At 52.6% G+C, this 21,245-nt stretch overlaps 1 protein-coding gene across 3 annotated transcripts in view; it reads right to left on the bottom strand.

The window, feature by feature from the left end:
• Positions 1–252: 252 nt before the first annotated feature.
• Positions 253–21,245, bottom strand: part of GAREM1 (GRB2 associated regulator of MAPK1 subtype 1) — an 83,262-nt gene continuing 62,269 nt past the window's right edge. For 2 of the 3 annotated variants that reach the window (XM_023756408.1, XM_023756410.1), the window contains exons 3-5: positions 17,922–19,094; positions 5,240–5,403; positions 253–1,900 (exon numbers count right to left, since the gene is read on the bottom strand). In XM_023756408.1, the coding sequence (XP_023612176.1) occupies positions 1,003–1,900; positions 5,240–5,403; positions 17,922–19,094 (2,235 nt within the window). In that variant the 3' untranslated portion in view covers positions 253–1,002. The remainder of the gene's footprint in view (positions 1,901–5,239; positions 5,404–17,921; positions 19,095–21,245) is intronic. The other variant, XM_023756409.1, reaches the window with a different exon arrangement.

Raw genomic sequence — 21,245 nt, 5'->3', positions numbered from 1 at the left:
CCCCGAACCTCAGTGGGCACGTGAAAGCGAACAGACGTCCAGTGGTTCTCAACCTTCCTAATGCCTCGACCCTTTAATTCAGTTCCTCATGTTGTGGTGACCCCCAACCAGAAAATTATTTTCGTGGCTACTTCATCACTGTAATTTTTGCTCCTGTTATGAATCGTCATGTAAATATCTGACAGGCAGGACGTATTTTGAGGGGTCGCGACCCACAGGTTGAGAACCGCTGCAAAAACATCAGACTCACAATGAGGTTTAAAACATACACATATGTATTGCGTAGACATTGACACACATATTGGATCTATTCTGTGTTGTTGTTGTTTTTTCTTCTTCTGCTCAATAAAATTAGCAGCAGTTACGGATGAATGATTGCGGTCATGGTTTGTATGATTTCCAAGGACGTCCTGTGTCATCCATCCACACACGACTTTTGGAAAATGCCTTTCGATGCACAGATCCCCACCGAGCACCTGACATTCCAGTGTCATTTCATATCACTAACATTCCAGGCACAAGAGTAAGACAGTTCGCTCTGAGTACCCCAAACAGAGCCCAGGATAGCGCTCACTACAATAGATCTCCCCCCCACCCCCCGGGAAGGGACTGTTGTCCAAACTGTTGTTTTGTTTTGTTTCTTAGAGATTCTCGTGTCTTTTCCGCTTTGGCTATTCTGTAATAAATATCATCCCGTCTCGCATCACCCTGCTGGGGTGAGAATCCCGACTCGGGACATGCCTGTTGCCGTGTAGCAGCTGCTGAGTGTTGAGTGACGGACAAGGCACCTCTGAGTGTTCTGGACAGCGTTTTTATTGATGTACAAAATAGCCTGTTCACCGTTCAAAAACGTGGTCTGTCTAGTGAGGGCTTCTCTTACCCCTATTTACAGAGAAGGTTTTTAGTGCAAAAGAAAACATGAGCTCGTGTCCCAGCCCCGCCTCTAGCACGCGTTCCCGGTTCGTGCGATGCCGGCGTGGGGGGGGGGGGGGGGGGAAGGGGCTATATCTTGGGCCTCCAGCCGTTGATGAACTGCATGATCTTCTTCACCTGCAGTTTGTTTAGTCTGAAATCCTCCGAGAGGATTTCTTCTGTCAGCTGCACGAGCAAATTCCCGTCAATCTTTTCGGTCACGAAGAAGGAGATGACGTCTTCCGACAACCCGATGAACCGCAAGGACTTGGACACCTCCTCGATGGAGAGTCCCGACAGGTCGGCGGGCGGCTGCCAGGGCGAGCCGTCCCCGCAGGAGCGGGGGGCCAGCTGCAGGTGGAGCGGCGAGGAGAAGGGGTACGGGACCGAGAAGATGTCCTGCGTGCCCTTCGGCACGAAGTACGGGTCCTCGGCCAGGTCCGCGGACCCCGCCGTGGGGTCCCCCTCAGCACCGTCGATTTTCAGAGGCAAAGGCGGGGTTCCGGAGGAGGCTTTCTCTTCCACCGGCCTGGGGGCCCGGGGGGGCAGGGCGGGGCACGACAGGCTCTGCTTGGTGGTGCCAGCCGCCAGCGGCTTCTCGTCTGTGCTCCCCAGGGAGTAGCTGGCCGACTTGGGGCAGCCGGAGCCGCTGCCGCTGAATCCTGCAGGGGCTGCGCTGGGGGGGCCGGCCGGGGGCTCGCGGCCCTCCAGGTCCAAGGGCGCCGGGCAGTGTCTCTTGGGCGTGCCTGGCGTCTTCTGCCTGGGGTAGCTGTAGCTGCGGCTGGGGTCCAACAGGAAGTCGCTGCGGGCGTGGCCCTCGGAGGATGCTCCCGAGTGATGGCTGGGCCAGGAGAGCCGGGCGGACAGCGGGTCCGAGGGGCTGCCCGGCGGGGACTGCAGGTCCACCGAGTCGGGCTTCCCGCGGTGGCACGGGTAGCAGGAGGCGGGGGCGCTGTCGGAAGGGCTGGCGTCGCTCTTAGTCACGCTGCTGAAAGCCAACACAGAAAGGGAGGTTAGCGGCCAAAAAGCAGGGTCAACGACAAGCCTTTCCTTCTCCCCAAGATGCTGCTGCCGAGTAGGAAAATGCAGTTAGGAACGTAGCTACCATTTCTTATCATCCTATATAATAAAAGAGAAACATGTAAATTGACTGTCCCTCCGCTACACTCACCAGCCAATCAGGAGTGAGTATGCAAATTAACTCAACAAAGATGGTGGATTAATTTGCATACACAGGTGCCGGGCAGAGAGCAGAGCCGGAGAGCCGACAGAGAGTTGAGTGGCTTGGGGAACTTGGCTCCCCAAGCTGCCAGACAGAGAGCAAAGAGGGGGAGCTGGTAGCTTGGAGGACTTGGCAGAGTGGGAGGCCATGGGACAGAGACAGAGCAGGAAGGGAAAACCAAGAGCGTGGGGAGCACCAGGAATTATGGGAATAGTAGTTCTGGTGGCAACCCCAGGACCAGAAGCGAAAGCCCAGAGTGCAGGAGCACCAGGAATGCTGGGAATAGTAGTTCTGGTGGCAGGCGTGTTGTGGAATCTCCTAGAGTAGAGACTAGAGCAGTGGTCAGCAAACCGCAGCTCGCGAGCCACATGTGGCTCTTTGGCCCCTTGAGTGTGGCTCTTCCACAAAATACCATGTGTGGGCACACACGTACAGTGCAAAGTTGACTTAAAACTTTAAGTAAAGTTTATTAAGTTAATTTTAGGGAACGTTGTGGAGTGAAAGAAGATGTAGTGTCAAGGATTGAGAAAGGTATGTTGAGATGGTTTGGACATATAGAGAGGATGAACGAAAGGAGATAGACAAAACAAGAATACAAGACAAGTGTGGATGGGAGAGTTGGAAGGGGTCGACCTCAGCGAACGTACCTCCATCAGATTGAGGACGTTTTTAGCAAAGGCCAGCTTAGGAGTACCCTAATTAAGTTAATAACAATGTACCTACCTATATAGTTTAAGTTTAAAAAATTTGGCTCTCAAAAGAAATTTCAATCGTTGTACTGTTGATATTTGGCTCTGTTGACTAATGAGTTTGCCGACCACTGCACTAGAGCAAAGTGAGCCTGGAGCAAGTTACTGTTGTGGTGGGGGATGGAGGGAAAGCAAAGGTGAGAGACATAAGTAAAGTCAGAGTGTCTAGGAAAAATTAAAGGGAAGATATCCTAAAACTTCCAGGAAATCTCCACCAATGAAGCAAAGAAAATAAAATGCCTCTATTATTCTGTGAGCAACAAACCAAACTGAGTTGGGGTCTCAGACAATTCACTCATATGATTGCAAAGACAGACAGAAACTCCTGGATTGGAGAGGGCTCCCCTGAGGGCTCCCAGATTGGAGAGGGTGCAGGTCGGGCTGAGGGACCCCAGGCCCCCCAGTGCACGAATGTCGTGCACCGGGCCTCTAGTGAATTCCCTAAGTACCTGTGAACCTCAGGGAGTTTTTTTAAAAAAAGAATCTTTCCAGTAGGGGGCGTGCAGGAAGCAACCCACCAATGATTCTCAACATTGATATTTCTCTCTCTCTCCCTCTCCCTTCCTCTCTGAAATCAATAAAAATATACTTTAAAAAACTAAAAAGAGAATCTTTAAGTTACTAACATATATTGGTAATTATGGATATGAACATGACTTAAAATGCTACAGGGGAGATGGCACATATATGTATACACACGTATTTAACTAACAAGAAACGCATTGTTGGTGGGGGCCTAGAAACATCATTCAGCCATGCTTGGGCATATCACCAGCAGGTGCTGGATTGATTGGTGGCGCCCGCAGCAGCCAGGCCGGGGAGGCAGATGGGTGCCTGGTGCTTGCCATCCTGCGCCTGGGACACGACCACATCGCTGCCACCACCACGACTCTCTGTCCACCCAAGAGCTTGAGGCAGAGGAAACGCTCCGGGCGCAGTGCTGGTGCTGGCCTGGCTTCTGCGCTATCGAGTCACATTAGCATCAAGAGCCTAATGTCTGCAGAACAAACAATACCTGCAAAGACGAGCTACCTAAACCCGTGAGGACAGGGGTGGGGGGGTATGAGGGGTGTGGAGGGGGATTCGTGCAAGTGCGCTCGGCTCTGGGCCATAGCGCAAGGGGACTGAGCCAGCACGCGCTCGGGGGGCACCGGTGGTGGCGCCGGGGACCTGAGAAGACTCACACCCCGGCAGACTCCACACCTTCACGGGCTCCCAAAGAGAAGTGGGGGCCCCTCTAATTTCTAGACATAAGAAATGCCTGGAACTTACGTGGAGATAGATGGCAAACTTGTCGGAAAGGTTCCTAAGAATAGGGTTGGCATTTGCCCACAATGACAGGAGCTGTCTTGCGGGAGAAGGCGCTCAGAGCAGGGGGGGTGCAGATGGGACGGAAGGACACCTGGCAGTGATGGCCCAGAAGGGCTCGTCCTGCCTGGGGGACCCCGAGGAGAGCGAGCCAGGGACCCTGCCACGGCTGAGTCCCGAAGGTGCAGCCTGGTTGCTCATGACGCCAAGTGGAAGGGACTCGTGCTGGTTTGTGAGAGCTGAGGGCCGAGGGCAGCCCACGGATTGCTGCCTACCAAATACGTTCAATTAAACAATGGCAAAAAAGGACGGTAGGTCCTACCTGACTCTGAAAGCCAGAATATGTTAAATGCCAGCACTGGCAAAGAATTAGAGACTCACATACCAAATGACCAACTACTTTAAAGAAAAAAATTTTTTTTATTGATTTCAGAGAGGGAGGGAGAGAGAGAGAGAAAAGCATCAATGATGAGAGAGAATCATTGATCGGCTGCCTCCTGCATGCCCCATACTGGGGATTGAGCCTGCAAGTTGGGCATGTGCCCTGACTGGAATTGAACTGTGACCTCCTGGTTCATAGGTTCATGGCTCAACCACTGAGCCACACCAGCTGGGCTGGATTGCTTCTAAGACAGCGGTTCTCAACCTGTGGGTCGCGACCCCTTTGGCGGTCGAACAACCCTTTCGCAGGGTCGCCTAAGACCATCCTGCGTATCAGATATTTACATGACGGTTCATAACAGTAGCAACATTACAGTTATGAAGTAGCAACGAAAATAACTTTATGGATGGTCACAACATGAGGAAATGTATTTAACGGGCCAGAAGGTTGAGAACCACTGCTCTAAGAGAACCCAGTCAGTCTTTATCTCTGAATTCCTCAGGCTCGGGCTCTTTCTTCCTGGGACACTGGCTCTCATCCTAGCTCAAGACCAACAAGTATGTCTCCTCTCCGCCACCTGCCTGGGGGGGCTCCCTCCACACGGCTCTCGGGACCCCCGACCCGGCCTGGGCAGAGCCTGCCAGAGTGGTCCTGGCGTGAACTTACATGTCGTGCAGCCCTGACGAGTAGTAGGACAGGGTGGGGCTGGGAGAGCGAGTCTGCGGCCGGGGCCTGGCTGTGCGAGGCGGGACGGAGGGGCTGGTGGACAGAGGCTTGGCGCTTCGGGGCGGAACCGGCGGGGCGTTCAGGAGCCGGCACTCTTCCCTGACCTGGCACGGGAAAGAACACCGTGGTTAGACGGATGGGCAGTGCCCGGCAGCTCCACCCGTGGCCCACTGCTCCTGGCAAACGCAGATGGTACCAGCAGGGCCTCAGGACGGGAGAGGGACACAGAGGATGCCAGAGGCAGAACCCCTGCCTGTCCCATCCTCCCCGGGACAGACGCTGCTGCTGAAATACCGCAGGCCATCGAGACACAGCAGGTGAAAGGGCGAGTGACGTGCGAGGACATGTGCAGCAAGAGGAGCAAGAAAATCAGGGCATAAAGCGGTCGGGGATCAAACGATCCTTGCCTTTCGGTGGTGTTCACTCACTGTTCAAAGTGAATTCAATTTGACCCGAACCCGAGGGCACAGCGCACTGTCCCCTGGGTCAGAGTTCCTTCTGAAGCCACGCTCAGGGCTCTCACGTGTAAATGTGCCCGTGGATCATGAATTCCCCCGGGGATCCTGCCGACGTGTGGACTGATTCCGGGACCCAGGGTGGGGCCTGAGAGTCTGCATTCCTCATAAGCTCTCCGGAGAGACTGACCAGGCCCACACTGCAGGAGCGAGGCTGTCATAGGAATAATGAAGGCAGCTCGCCAAGTCCCCAAGAGAGCACTTTTGTAAAAAACACATATTTTTAGTGATTTTAGAGAGGAAGGGAGAGGGAGAGAGAGAAACATCAATGATGAGAATCATGGGTGGGCTGCCTCCTGCACACTCCACACTGGGGACCAAGCCTGAAACCCAGGCATGTGCCCTGACTGGGAATCAAACTGTGACCTACTGGTTCATAGGTCAATGCTCAACCACTGAGCAACACCGGCCAGGCCAGAATATGACTTTTTAAAGAGGTGGACATTTTTATGCACTTCTCTGTGTCTGCCAGCAGGGGGCAGTTTACACCTGGCCCTGCTGGTCTACCCTGAACGACACAGGTGAAAATAGAGCTGATACTGACTTTTGCAAACACACCCTCGCCTGCGTTCAGGCCGAGTCCCCACTGGCTCCTTCTCCTTTGCTGTCATGCCCTCCTGCCCCAGCAGCTCTGGGGTAACAAAGGCAATGAAACGGCCAGCTCCCCTTAGCTCTGCCTCTCAGTTTGCTTAAGACCCAGTGACACGGGTTCACGCTAGACCGCATCTCCCACCACCCGCACGCGCACCGGGCTCTAACCGGCCCAGGCCTGACTCACCGGCCAGAGAAAACCGGGTGAGAAGAAAAGTCACGTGTCCCTGGGGACCTGGTGAACCTCAATTCTAAGTGAAATGGAAGTGATTTAAAAAACCCGACCCACTGGATATCTTCCTGGGGTTGAAGGGGGCGGGAGGGGTGTCACTGCTGGCACCTGGAGGGCCCCCCCCACCTCCTGCTTATGGGGACCCTCCGGTTCCAGCTTTGCATCTGGAGAAGCTCTTTAGGCAAAAGCCAAGTCCTCAGAGCAGCAGACCTGCTTCTCCCCGCGGGCTCTCCGCTTCGCTCTTGGGCAGGTGGAGCGGAGGGTGCAGGAGGAGGTCTGGGTAGAGGACAGGGGCGCTCAGCTGGCTCTCGGAACCTGGCACCACTCTGGGGTCTTCTGAAGATGCCGAGAACCGCCCAGCGTGGCCCAGTGGCTGAGCTTTGACCTCTGAACCAGGAGGTCACAGTTCGATTCCGGGTCAGGGCACATGGCCGGGTTGCGGGCTCGATCCCCGGTGTGGGGCGTGTAAGAGGCAGCCGATCGATGATTTTCTTTCATTGTTGCTGGTTCTATCTCTCCCTCTCCCTTCCTCTCTGAAATTAAAAAAAAAAATTAGAGAGAGAGAGAGAAAGAGGGAGAGAGAGAGAGAGAAGCTAAGAACCAACCAGGACGTTGGCGAGCTCTGGCCGGGTCCCCCCCCCCTCCCCCCCCCCGCCTGGCTTGTGGGAACACACACTGGTTACGAGACGAGTAACCAGCACATGGTGTCACTGCTCCCGCCGTGTCAGGGGCTGCACGGTGGGACTGTGCTGCTCTCAGCCTGGGGACCGTCTGCAGAATCGGGGTGGAGGTGGGCCTGCATCACAGAGGCACGTGGTGGTGCTTGTGCTCATAGGGTTAGTGGTCGTGGGAACCTGAGACGCCGAGGAGTCTGTCAGTTAACTTCCCCTCAGCGATGCCTCAATATCCCGTGAGAGAGGGAGCAGCACGCGGGGGACACGGCTGGTGCTGAGTCTGATTTAGACTTTCCTACATTCCGGGACCAGTCATTGAGGACGACCTTTCATTGGAGACCGCTTGCCTAGATGCCAGTGATCCTACGCGGAGCGGTCGGTTACAAGGTGCATCTGAATTGAACCAGCTGACCGAGGGTTAGAACCCAGCGAAGCCAATGGTCGCTGAATCTGACCTCGGAGACGCCCTCTCTCCCAACCCCAGGCTCTCGAGGTCCCTCGGAGCTGGTCCTGCCACCTCCTTCCCCACCTGGGCAGCCTAGGAAATGTCACTGAGAAAGTCTTGAGGAAGAAGGAATTGGCAGGGACAAAGGTGTGGCGGCACGGAGAGCCCCGCCCGGTGCTCTGGCCTGGAGGCTGAGGTGAGGAGACAGGGCTGGAGCCACTCAGCAGGTGGGAAGGTGGAGGGCAGGGCAGGGCTGGCAGAAACCAGGGAGCTCCGTGTGGAAGTTGCTGAGCTGGAGCTCGACGCTTTGCCAAGAGGATCTGGACTCCGGAGGCACTGAGATCGCCACCGAGCAGTGACGCAGAGCTGGCCACAGAGGGGGAGGGGAGACAGGGAGGGAGGCAGCCTGGGGCCCATCTTCCCCTCTCAGAGCAGAGCCGTGCTGGATGGTGTCCGGGCGAGGTGGACAGTAGGAGGAAGAGAGAGGAAAGGTGGAGGTCTGGATAGAGATGTGGGGAAGTCTGGAAGGGTCTGGATGTTACGTAATAGTTAGCAGGTTACTAGGGATCTTAGCAGGTGAAGCCCGAGTCCAGTGAGGGGGGCAGAAGCCGGTCCCAGGGAGTCAAAGCGAGAACAGGAGGTGAGGGTGATCGGTGAGACCAGACCATCTTTTCAGGAATACTGGCCGGAAGTAAGGGGGTGCCAGTTATTAGAAAGGGTCCAGGATCGAAGTAGGCATGTTTTTTAAAAATTTTATTTATTTTTAAATATATCTTAATTGATTTCAGAGAGGAAGGGAGAGAGAGGGAGGGATAGAAATAGCAATGATGAGAGAGGATCATGGATCGGCTGCCTCCTGCACGCCCCACACTGGAGATTGAAATGGCAACCCGGGCATGTGCCCTGACTCGGAATCGAACTGTGACCTGGTTCATAGGTTGATGCTCAGCCACTGAGCCACACCGGCCGGGCTCTCTTTTTCATTTTTTAAAGTTGGAAGAAACTTGAAGAATGTGCCGGGTGTGGACAGGTGAGCAGGAGGCCGAGGGCGCACGGACTCCAGGGACCTGTGCTCTCCTCTCCCTGAAGAGGGAAGAGAGGACACGCCCGTTGCTGTTGTTCTCTGCCTTCGCCGGACAAGTCCCCAAGGGCAGCGTCTGCCCCGGCAGCTGAAGCCAGGACGGAGCACCCCCGACAGAGCAAATGGCTTCGGGAAGCTTTATGCTTCCCAGTGAAGGCGGTCAGCGAAGTCAGAACCCAGCTCCCCAACGCCCATCTGCGGTCCCACCAAACGCGTCACCGAATGGGACTAGTTCCTTTTCCAGAACACTGTCCAGAAAGCTCCCCGGGACCACCTACCTCCCACCTGGCCCGGGCAGGGAGCCGCCCGTCCCCTCTCCACTGCCCGCGTCTCTAACTCTTTAGCTGGGAGAGGGCAAAGGGCAAAGAGCAGAGGGCAAAGGACCAGTAACTGGTGGACAACGGCCAACAAGGCCGTCTGGCCACACAGCCACGTGTTAAGCATGATGGCCGGGGGCCTGCGTGACCGGAGACAGGGTTACACGCAGACGTGTAGAGGACAATTCAGACCTTCATACAGTCGGCGTGTTTCATACACGTTACCTTGACCTGACGTCTTTCTCCTGTGACATGAACTTTCTCTGACACTTCCTAGGAATTACAGGAAGATAAACAAACACACACCCAGTGCTCATGAGACAGCACAGGGGGACGGGGTTTGTGGTGTGATGATGTTTCCTGAAAAGTCCTCGTTTCTTGGAATTCCCTGTTTTTCTCCGATGGAAGAAGTGACACGCACACGCCCCTTCACTAACTGGACCAAGGACAAAGGTTAAGACGGGTAAATAGTACACTTACTATGATATGTCTTTTGCTTAACTGTCTTTTTTTTCTGAAAAAAATAAAAAATAAAAATTTCTGCCCTAGACCCGTGGTTGGCAAACTGCAGCTCGCAAGCCACATGCGGCTCTTTGGCCCCTTGAGTGTGGCTCTTCCTAAGCCTTAGGAGTACCCTAATTAAGTTAATAACAATGTACCTACCTATATAGTTTAAGTTTAAAAAATTTGGCTCTCAGAAGAAATTTCAATCGTTGTACTGTTGATATTTGGCTCTGTTGACTAATGAGTTTGCCGACCACTGCCCTAGACAGTTTGGCTCAGTGGATACAGCGTCGGCCTGCAGACTGAAGGGTCCCGGGTTCGATTCCGGTCAAGGTCACATGCCTGGGTTGCGGGCTCCATTCCCAGTGTGGGGTGTGCAGGAGGCAGCCGATCAATGATTCCCTCTCATCATTGATGTTTCTATCTCTCTCTCCCTCTCCTTTTTTCTCTGAATCAATTTAAAAAAATATTATTTTTTAAAAAAGAAAATTTCCTAGCAGTGGTTACTCCACTGTTAAATCAAAGGCAACGAATCTGGAGACCTGACGAGCCCACACGCGGGAAGTGAAAACCTCAGACGCGAGGGCAGCCCCTCCTGGGATTCCAGACGCTTAGGCAGCGAAGGGTCATTTTGTTTCTGTGTGAAGACGAGTCAGGAAACATACAGACGACGGATGGACACCCCTTTCCTGTGGGTTTTCTGCTCTGAAAAGCCAACCTCGGGCCCCTGCCGGCGACCGAGGACGGCAGTCTTGTGACCGCGCTTCCTCGAACTTTGTAACTTTGCCTTCGCTGCCCGCCCTCTGCCCCGCGTCTTCCCTTTCTTCCCGCACTCCCTCTCCCAGATAACAGAATCGTTACGGCCGTCAGAAATCGTATTTATAAAGAGGCTTTTATACGAAGAGTTCATAACCCTGCCATGGACCCAGCAGGGGCCTTTCCAGCCCAACAGAAATTCAAGTTTGATCAGGACAAGATGGCAATAGACGAGCCTCTCTGTGATGGATGACACAGGGCAGAGGGGTTTACAGTCGATCCTGACGCTCAGATGCGGAGGTTTCCTGTCCAGCGTTCTGCACTGACAGGGACCCACGCAGGCCGGGTCTCAGCCCGCCTCCTGTCCAAGCCCCAGGGGAGGCAGGCGGGGGTGCAGGAGGCCGCTCCGGGAGCAGAAGGGCAAGTGGGTCTGAAAGGGGGGCTTGTTTAAGCCCGAGGGTGCTCCCATGGGCGCAGGGAGAGAATGCCCTCGGGCAGGGGGTAGAAAGGACTTTTTCTGAGCAAGGAGTGTAACAGCACATGCTACATCTATACGTTTCAATGGTGTACGACCCTCCTATTAATGTGATTTTATGCAAATGCGATCTGAGAGTCCAGGTCTGCAACAAGAGCTATCCCTTAGAACATTCTAATAACTTTATCAGCAGTGTCATCATTGCGACGTTCCATGGACACGGGAGGAAAAAAAAAATCCCGGCTGAGGTTTCATTTAAAAACAAATTATCTCCATGAAGCCGAAGGCAATTAGTTTCAAAATTACTAAAACACAACAGTAATTTAGTGCTCATTTCAATGACCAAGTGGGGGCCTAGGTACAAGGCTTGCTTACAGAGTACACCTCGAAGGCTGTGATTAAAATTAATTACATGTCAGATGCCTTGGGAGACTCATTAATTAGTGAACTCCTGAGCGAGTCCTTTGGTAGAGCAATTATTTTGAAAAGTAAATAATCACTTCCAGATGAATATTTTTAGTACCAAAAACTTGAATATTAACATGTCAGGCTTATTTAAGAAAAATCTGTCCTTTAATGCCTTTATCTAATATTAATATTTGACAGAGGGGAAAAGTCCAAGGACAAAATAAATAAAAATTCAGAGTAGAATCAATTCTCATAGCCACTTTCCCCAGTTCATAAGGAAACCTACTTTTAGCCCGGCCGGTGTGGCTCAGTAGTTGAACATCAACCCATGAACCAGGAAGTCATGGTTTGATTCCGGTCAAGGGCACATGCCTGGGCTGCGGGCTTGATCCCAGTGATGTTTCTATCTCTCTCTTTCCTTTCCTCTCTGAAATCAACTTACCCCCCCCCATATTTTTATAGCATTTATTTTTTTACATTATTATATATTTATTCCATATTTTTTTGCTTTGCTTTCTTTTCAGCAAAATCACTGATTATTTTAATCAAGATTTTCACATAATTTCTACTCTGACAGAAATGTCAGATTTTTAAAAAAAATTTAAATTCTTTATTGTTTAAAGTATTAAATGAGTCTCCTTTTTCCCCCATGGGCCTCTCCCCGGCCACTCCTACCTGCAGCACATGCCCTCACCCCCTATTGTCTGTGTCCAGGGGTCATGCTCATATTACAGCATTTCTTTTTAAGCCTCAGGTAGTCACAGGAGGCCCCTGATCCTGCAGGTCGGACACCTGCAGGGCTGTGACATCTCGAGGAAGAGCGAGTCAAGGCCACTCCTCAGCCTTAATCCCTATGGGTTTGCCTGGACCTGCCAGTGTCGGACCTGTGGCTGCAGCCTTAGCGCCACAGGTGGCTCCTCCACAGCCACTCTGTCCCTCAGTCCCCTCCCCCAGGGACGAGCCCTGTGCTGCGGGGCCCACGTGATGCCCAGCGTGTCTGTGGCTCCCTTGTGGGTCTATCACGGCTCCACATCTGCCTCCACAGCCAGGGAACCATCACGTAACACCCAGCTTATCAGGTAGACGTTTTCACAGTCAGATGCAAGGAATGTTTTGTTATTTTTAAACTCAGGTTTTTGCAATCTCCCAGAGGCCCAGGGAAAGGAGACCATCCCACGCACTTCTGGAACGTGGGGACCACTGGCCCCGGCCTGGGTGCCCGGGCCTGGGGGGGCAGGCTGTGGAGGCAGGCGTGCCTGTTCCCAGCCCTGTCCCCCTCAGCCTCCCTGACTCTCTGGAGAGGCTGGAACCCCTCGATAGGAAAGGACAGAGGCAACAACTCCCCCCAAATCACGACCCTAAGTCAAAGTCCATCCTGTCTCAAGTGACGCCTACTATTCAGTGAACGCCAGGGAAAAGGGCCAAGGACTCGCACGATACAATCATGGCTCAGGAGGTTAAATATTTCGCGCAAGGTTCGCAGCGGCTAAGAGGTGGAGGGAGCTCCGCGCCTCTGGCTCCTAACCCTCCGAGCTCCGCGCCTCTGGCTCCTAACCCTCCGACCCTCCGGTATGGCTGCTCTCCCTGCTCCCGACCCTCCGGTATGGCTGCTCTCCCTGCTCCCGACCCTCCGGTATGGCTGCTCTCCCTGCTCCCCGTCCTGCGCCAGAGGGGGACGTGGGCACCCCAGTCCCTCTCACGCTCCTTCCATCGGTCAGCCTGTCGGAGGCAGGTTCAGACACACCCGCTCACATCCGCACTCACTGATCTCGGTGCCGTCATCGTGGCATGAAATGTACCCTTCAGTTCGTGTTCTTCTCAAGCCCCAACCACCCAGGAGGCTGCGTCACAGGCGCCTGATTTCCGATGCAGGTCCAGCCTTGTAACACGAACATATGCTCCCACCCACTCTGGACTCAGCCCCTCCACGCGTCCCACAGGCTGCGGGGCGCCCCTGTCCGTCACGGAGGGTGACGGATCCTTCGTCACCGTCGCAGTGCAACTCGGTGGGAACCAGCGTGACGACCTCGAGCTCCTTCTATGACTTTCCTTTCACGAATCTCAGGACGTGCTGCCATGCCAACAACTAACCCAGAGTCAACACACTTGGTTCTGCTGTTGGAGACGAAGAAGGGTCTTCGCCTCTGGGTTCCCAGGCCCCCAGGCCGGACCCTGTGCACGAGCTTGGAGAAGGCTGTGGTCCTGTAGTGTTGATCACGCGTCACTCACTGCACGGACCACAGCCGTCTGAAGTCAAACGTGCTATTTATAGGGTTTCCTGCCATGTACCGCCTTCCCATCACTGCTCTCCAAAATGGCACTTCTGAGAGGAAAACATAAAAGGAGGAGGCCTTGCAGACCGTCACTCACAGTCACCTGGAGGAACATCTTAGACGCATGAGCCAGTGCCCAGGAAACAGATATGGAGAGAGGCCCACAGTGCTAGGAAAGAGAGGATGTGTTTAGAAGAAACGTCAGAGACAATGATGATAATTCACTTAAGAGAGACGGTCAAGTCATCCTGATTTGAGGGCACTTGGCACAATTTGCCACCATCTCGTGAGCCGGGCATGCCCCTCAGCCCGGGCTCGCCTGCCACAGTCCTCAGGGGCACCATGGCTGCTCCCCTCCAGGCCTGGAGCCGGGAACGGTTTGCTTTTCCCTGGGACACTCCTGTTAGGAAGGGAACCGTCTCTCACCTTGTGGAGAGGTCAGTGGTAATTTTGTTTAAAAAAAACCCCCGTATTAAACAATATTTACGAAAACACGAAAGGACCAGAGCGTACTTTATAAACAGCCGTATCAAGCACAGAAGAGAAGGGTGGGGGGGTCACGTTTCTGGGATCTTGTTGGTTCCACACCTAGTTCTCTCTCTAGAGCAGTGGTTCTCAACCTTCTGGCCCTTTAAATACAGTTCCTCATGTTGTGACCCAACCATAGAATTATTTTCGTTGCTACTTCATACCTGTAATGGTGCTACTGTGATGAATCGTCATGTAAATATCTGATATGCAGGATGGTCTTAGGCGACCCCTGTGAAAGGGTCGTTCGACCGCCAAAGGGGTCGCGACCCATAGGTTGAGAACCGCTGCCCTAGAGTGTGGGTGGGGAAGCGCTGACCCGCCGAGCTGGATGACAGAGATGCAGCATGATGGTTGGGGGACAGAGTTCTCCTCAATTGTACAGACAGGAACAAAGCCCATCAACACTGCTGGGCAGAGAGCACCACTGCGCCCCCGAAGCAGGGAGGGCAGGACAGAATGAACGGACGGACACACTGCAAAGGGCCAGGCACCTCTGACTGCCTGGGTCACGGGCCACGGCAACACAGAGCTCACCGCCCGCCACCAGCCCTGCTGCCCTTCCCGTGAAAGACGCTTTCTCTGCTGGTCCCTGACCCCAGCTCCTTCTGTTCCTAAACACTGGGGCGCAGTGAGCATCCTCCTAGACACCGTGTCCCTGGAAAGCTGAGCGCCTTCCTTAGTTATCAGGCGGAAGAGCCGGGGGACACGGGGCTGGTCTCTCCCCCAGGACGTACTCCCCTGGAGAGATGCAGAGGCTTCTAGTTAGTTCTACGGAGCACCGGGATTTCTGCCACATTCAAGTTCCCTCCCGACAACCCACAGCTGAAGCCACACCTGACAGTCACCATGTCCCCTGGATCCCACACACGCGCTAAAGAGGGGAAACTCGTTTCACGGTCACAGAGCCTGTAGAAAGCACCACTTCATTTCAAAAGTGTAATTTTTTTAAAGCAAATCAAATGATTTCAGGTGTTTACAAAAAATCGTTGTGGTCACAGCGTTCTATAAACACTGGACACGCTCTGAGAAGATTCTCCTACATCACGGGAAATCACAGCGTAGACCGGAGGCCACCCTTTCTTTTTCCTGTAAGATCTGCTTTTAGTTTCACATTTCACATTTTTCTCTTGGTACCATGGTCAAGAGAGAGCCTCCATACTTATGTTCTAACTCATCTTATGTGCCACAGGCAAAACACAGTTTCCTCCCTTTCGACTCGGTTACATAACTGACTGGGTGTGACCACCATGCAGGAGTCAATCAATGACTCAACAAACAGGAGTTCCCACTCTGTGCCAGGCAGGGCCAAAGTCCGACAGGAACAGCTCCTGTCAGGGCTCCAGGCTTCAGGAAACATTAACTCTATGGCTGAGGTGAGACTAAAGTCGCCTGGAGTACTTGCCAGGGGGAGTGTCCTTTGACTTCCTACCTGTCTTTTGAGGCGCGTCCTCTGACATGAATAAAAGGACCAAGGACTCTAACCCTGCCAAGACTTCCCCCAAACATCCCGGGACCTCCACAGGGTATAGGGGTCGCCGAGCTTGTGCCTGAAGGTCAAGGAGCAGGAGAAAGCCTAGGCCTGCGGTTCCTGGGAGTTCTTAGGTCCTGGGGCAAAGAGCCAGAAGTGGGCCTCTCAGGAAACTGCAGCAGCGAGGGCTCTGCATGGGCAGCCGAGCATGGCACCTGGCACAGGCGCTGTCTGATGTCCTGGTGCCCATACCTGGCTCCAGCCCCTGGGCCACCACTGCCTCATGCACCCTCCTCAGCCCCCGTTTTCTACCAGCCCCTCACGACTTCCTGTGTATCCGCACCTGTCCCAGCTTCCACACCTTCACTCATGCTATTCCGAGATGTCCTTCCTTCTCGTCTCTCCGCTTTTCCAGTTCATATACATTCTGTCAGTTCATTGACAATGTCACAAAGCCTTCTTTCATTCATCACCCAATCAGAGCTTTCTCTTTCCTCTGAATCCCCACACACATCATCTATGGACATAGATCTTTTCCACCGACCATCACATTTTAACTTGTATGCTAGTCACCTCTTTTCATCTGTTACCTGCCCTACGAACGGAAAGGTGCTAGAATTCAGAGCCCAGGTCTTACCGATGGTCATATTTCTAGCGTCTCACCCCCTAGGTAACTGCATGGTTTTGACACGGGGTTCTGCACAGCGCCAGGGTTCCGGACAGGCGTGCTGACCACCTGGTGGGGCGGAGAGCACTCCGGGGCTTCAGTCAGATGGGTTTTTATTTTGTCTATTGACTGTGATGGATATGAGTTCTTTCCTTTAAGGATCCTGCTGGAGACAGGAAAAGCCACTGCAATAGGTACTGTCCAATAAACGAACAGAATCACACCCAGTGCCTCCAGTGCTTGCTCCCTTCAGGCCTAATGAAACCCAGCAATCAACAATGAGTAGCACAGGCTCAGTGTGCCTGTCCACTGAAGACCGTGGCGACACAGAGGGCCATTGCTCCTCTCCTATACTGACCTCTCATATTCAAATCTGATGGAAGCCCCTCCAGCACTGACTGAGTTGTGTTAAGGGTTTAAGAGAATCACCCTGGTCCCTGGTTCTGTTGTGGAGTGTGTGTGTGTGTGTGTGATGTGATGTGTGTGTGTGGTATGTGTGTGGGGTGTGTGTGTGTGTGTCTGTGTGTGGTATGTGTGTGTGTGTGTGTGTGTGTGCGCGTACATCAGCACACCCACTGCACTTTGATCTCCAGGGCACTCCGGGGATGTAGGAAAGAGATGCAGATTATGCTGATGTCTCTTGATCCCTCCTCCCTCACAGATAAATCTACTTCCTCCGCCTTCAGGCTTCCCTGTCACTGTGAACGGCACTAACCCCCTCTCCGTTGCTCAGCCTAAATAAAAATCGAGGCGTTTGCCTGGATTTCTCTCTTCCCTTTACTGCCCACACCCAATTTATCAGTAAGTACTGTCCACCTCTACCCGCTGTTCTCAAGCAGCTCATTCCTCCCCGCCACCCTCTGCGACCAGCCGCGGAGCGCAGGGCACCACCCTCTCATCCCTCTGGGACTGTCATCGCCTCCTTCTAGGCTCCCGGCCTCTGCTCGCTCCTCCCTATGATCTGTGCTCTGCACAGCAGCAAAAGTCATGTTTAAATCTCTCCTATTTTTAAAAAATATATTCTTACTGATTTCAGAGAAGGGAGAGGGAGAGAAAGAGAGAGAAACATCCATGATGAAAGAGAATCATTGACCGGCTGCCTCCCGCACGCCCCCCACTGGGGATCGAGCACGAAACCCGGGCATGTGCCCTTGACCGGGAATCAAACTGTGACCTCCTGGTTCATAGGTCGATGCTCAACCGCTGAGCCACACCGGCCCAGGCATAATGAATGATGTTTTAAAATTTTCAGCATCCAAGTACATACAATTCTCTTAATCTAACTTGGTCAATTTCTTTTTGTAATTCCTTTTTACTTTGCATATATTTTGGTTTGCTCTTAGGTGGAAAGTGATTTAGAGTTACTATGTGATGGCTTCTTGATGCATTAAATTGTTAAATTATAAAAAAAACAACACCCCACACCTCCCCTAGTAAAAACTCCCTAAGAGTTCCTCTTCAAACACAGAGTAAAACCCTGCCTGGTAAACAGTAAAAGGGAAGTGCACTTTTCATTTCAGTGAAAACAGCCCAGCAGGCGGTGATAAATCACTCTAAGCAAACGGGCTCATTCTGAGAACCTTCCTCGGGGAGTTATCCTCTCCTTAGGAAGGAACGTGAGCGAGTGGGGGACCGAGCAAAGGGCCAGGAGCGCCGCGCATCCCTCGCAACCCGGTGGCACTTACGGCTTCGGACTTGGGAGGCACTGGAGGTGGAGGTAGGGCGATCTCGGCCGGCGGCACGGCTGCTCCTCCCAGTGGCCCGGGCAGAGGAGAGGGTGCGCACTTGGACCGGGCCGACCCTCGCGGCTGCTCGCACCGGCTCCTGGCGCTCAGCGAGCGGGCGAGCGGCGGGTGGCCCGCGTGGCCTTCCTCCAGCCACAGCTCCTCGTACGGAAGCTCGGGCTTTGCCGGGACCCCCGTGGTCTCCTCGCTGGATTCGGGGAACAGGTAGTCGCTCCCTCCGCTGTCCCCCGGGTCCTGATAGGGCAGGATGTCGTGGGGAAACGGGGCCCACTCGCCCCCCAGGTTCCTGCAGCCGTGGAGGTTCACCTCGCTGTTGCCATGGAGATTGTTGCCGTAGACGCAGACGGAGAGGCGGTGGAAGGACTGGGTGAGCTCGTCGCGCGCGTAGCTGAGCGAGCTGGGCACGTGGCTGTGGCCGGGGCAGTGGCCCTTCTTGGGGCTCTTGCAGTCCTCGCTCCAGTCGGTCTTCACGTCGCGGACGGCCCGGGAGTACTCGTCGATGTCGAACTGCTCCTGGCAGACGCCCAGCCAGTGGTGCACCAGGGCCTCGGGCCACAGGTCCCGCTGGCCCAGGGGCTCGGGGAGGCTGAACTTGGGCACGGTCAGGTGCAGCGGGAAGTGCATGGGGAGGACCTTGTTGCTGCGCAGCACGCAGCACACCACCACCGTCTTGGTCTGGATGTTGACGAACTTGTAGCGGTGGCCCTCGCGGATGAAGTGCAGGTCGTAGGGGTTCCGGGGCGGCGGGCTGGGCACGGTCACGTTCACGGGCAGCCGCGTCTTCTCCACGATGTGGCGGATGGTGTGCTCGCCCTCCTGCATCTGCAGCTCCAGCGGGCTGCGCGTGCTGAAGCGGCCCTTGCACTGGAAGGGCAGGCTGATGCTCTCGTTGGTGCGGTGGTTCATGCAGATGAGGCAGGGCATCTTGCCCTTGCCCAGCTTGCCGATGGAGTTGAGCTTCCCGATCTTCTTGAAGATGGTGTTGAGCCGCGACCTCTCCTTGAAGGTCTTCGCGTACAGGATCTCCGCCTGCCCCATTAGCGTGAGCTCGTCGCCGGTGCACAGGGTGATGTTGTACACCTCCGTGTCCTCGTTGCATTCCCCCGAGGCCACCTGCAAGGTCAAGCACAGGGCAGGTTAGCTTCCGGTCGCCCCGGCCGCACCGCGCACATAGGGAACTTGTGGTTTTGGGTAGCGCCAAATTTAGCCGCTCCATTTAAAAAATAATATTTATGTGGCTGACGATCACAAGATGACGTTAGTTGAGGCTTTTAAAAATACACTTTGTTCCGAAGAAAAAGGAAATCTGTGCACTAGTGAACATGTGGGAAATAGAGAGGAATAAGACGAAAGGAAAAGAACCCATGAGCGGAAGGCACGGGGAGCTATGGCGAATGGTTTGCTCCCTCTCCTCCCAGCTTCTCTTCCTGTGGAGTAGCCTATCAGATGGATCCTTATTTTGGGACATTAATATATTTTAAAAATATTTTTATTATATCTTTTTCCAGTTATAAAAATTGCTTTCATAAACAACCACTATAGAAAATTCATTTTTTTTTTCCCAATGAGGGGGGTGGAGTAAATTTTAAAAAGTCCTTCATTAAAAACGATTAAAATTTTCCTAAATTTTCCTAAATTGGAATTGGGACAGATGCTCATTGGAAGAAATATAAAAATGAACAAAGTTGATACAATCTTACCACTAAAAATAATCTATGTTAGCAATTTTACATGAGTAGAAATTAAAAAATGAAATGTACCAAATTACCTCAGAGATATAAATACACATGCACACAATTTTGTTCCTGAGTTTCTCATTATAATTTATTCATCTTCCCATGTATACATATATACCATCAATTATAATATTGAAGTAACATAGGCCATTATATATGGTATGCCTTAGTTTCTTTGACCAGTTCCTTATTGTTAATGAGTTTTCCTAATGTTTAGCATTAAAATTAGCACTGCAATGAACTTTTAAAAAAATACGTTTTTATTGATTTTAGAGAGAGAGGAAGGGGCAGAGGTAGAGAGAAGAAACATCATCTATTGGCTGCCTCCTACATGCTCCTTACTGGGGATTGCGCTCACAACCCCTGTATGTGCCTTGACTGGGAATCGAACCCTCAGCCTTTTGGTGTACAGGATGACGCTCCAATTAACTGAGCCTCCTGGCCAGGGCTGAGATGAGTTTCTTAAAATCATAGTAATGTGTCTTTTCAATTCTCTAAGTTTCTCCAAAGAAATAAAAAATTTTAAAAAATCAAATGCTATTTCTGTCTTCAATAAGATGGCTACATGTTTACTTTTAAAATTTTAATGCACTACTGTTATAATAGCAGATTCCCAAATATTGAAACAACCCTACATGCCTGAACAACCTCCATGTTATCATGCTGTTAAAGCTCTATTGCACAATTCTCTGGTAATATTTGATCTGTGATTTATGTATCTTGCAGGTGACATTAGTCTATCGTCCTATTATGTTATCTTTAGAAGGTTTTAGTATGAGGCTTACATGAAGCCTAAGATCGACTTTCTTCTCTTACGTAAATAAAAAGGCACCTGGGAAAAGTGGCTGATCGTGTTCATATTGCTTACTGAGCAGTAACATCAGTCCGTGTTTAGGAAGCTGGGTGGTAACAATCTTTGTAAATGACCTCTCACCCGCTCCACTCTTCTTGCTCATCTCTGCATAATCTTAACCTTTGGAACAAGCCAACTGTCAGTCCACATTCGTGCCATAAAAACAGCTCTGTTGTCTTCACAGAGCAGTTAATTTCTCTATGGGAGGCATTATCAGTGCACGAATAGCAGCACCATATCGTTTCAATGGCAATTGAGGCTCCAAAGGTTTAGTCTACCGTTGGTGACTCAATGGACTCAAAGTTAAGTATAATTTTTAAAACTAAGGTCTCAACTTAACTGGGCTTACTTTCAGACTCAGCATTCACCTTGCCCTCACATAGATCCTGGGCTTCTCTACACTGGAGTAAGTTTAGGAATGTCAATAAATAAATAAATGTATGTTAGCTTTTTATTTGAACCTAGAGGCCCGGTGCACAAAATCCGTGTCCCCTCAGCCTGGCCTGCACCCTCTCCAATCTGGGACTCCTGGGGGATGTCCGACTAAACTGGCAGATGTCTAAACCAGCAGTCGGACATCCCTCTCACAATCCAGGACCACTGGCTTCTAACCACTCACCTGCCTGCCTGCCTGATCACCCCTGACCACTCATGACCGGCGCTACCTGATCACCC

The sequence above is a fragment of the Myotis lucifugus genome, unplaced genomic scaffold, assembly GCF_000147115.1.
Source record: "Myotis lucifugus unplaced genomic scaffold, Myoluc2.0 scaffold_93, whole genome shotgun sequence".
Lineage (NCBI taxonomy): Eukaryota > Metazoa > Chordata > Mammalia > Chiroptera > Vespertilionidae > Myotis > Myotis lucifugus.
The sequence above is the reverse complement of the archived record's forward strand: the minus strand, read 5'-3'. Positions and strand labels throughout refer to the sequence as shown.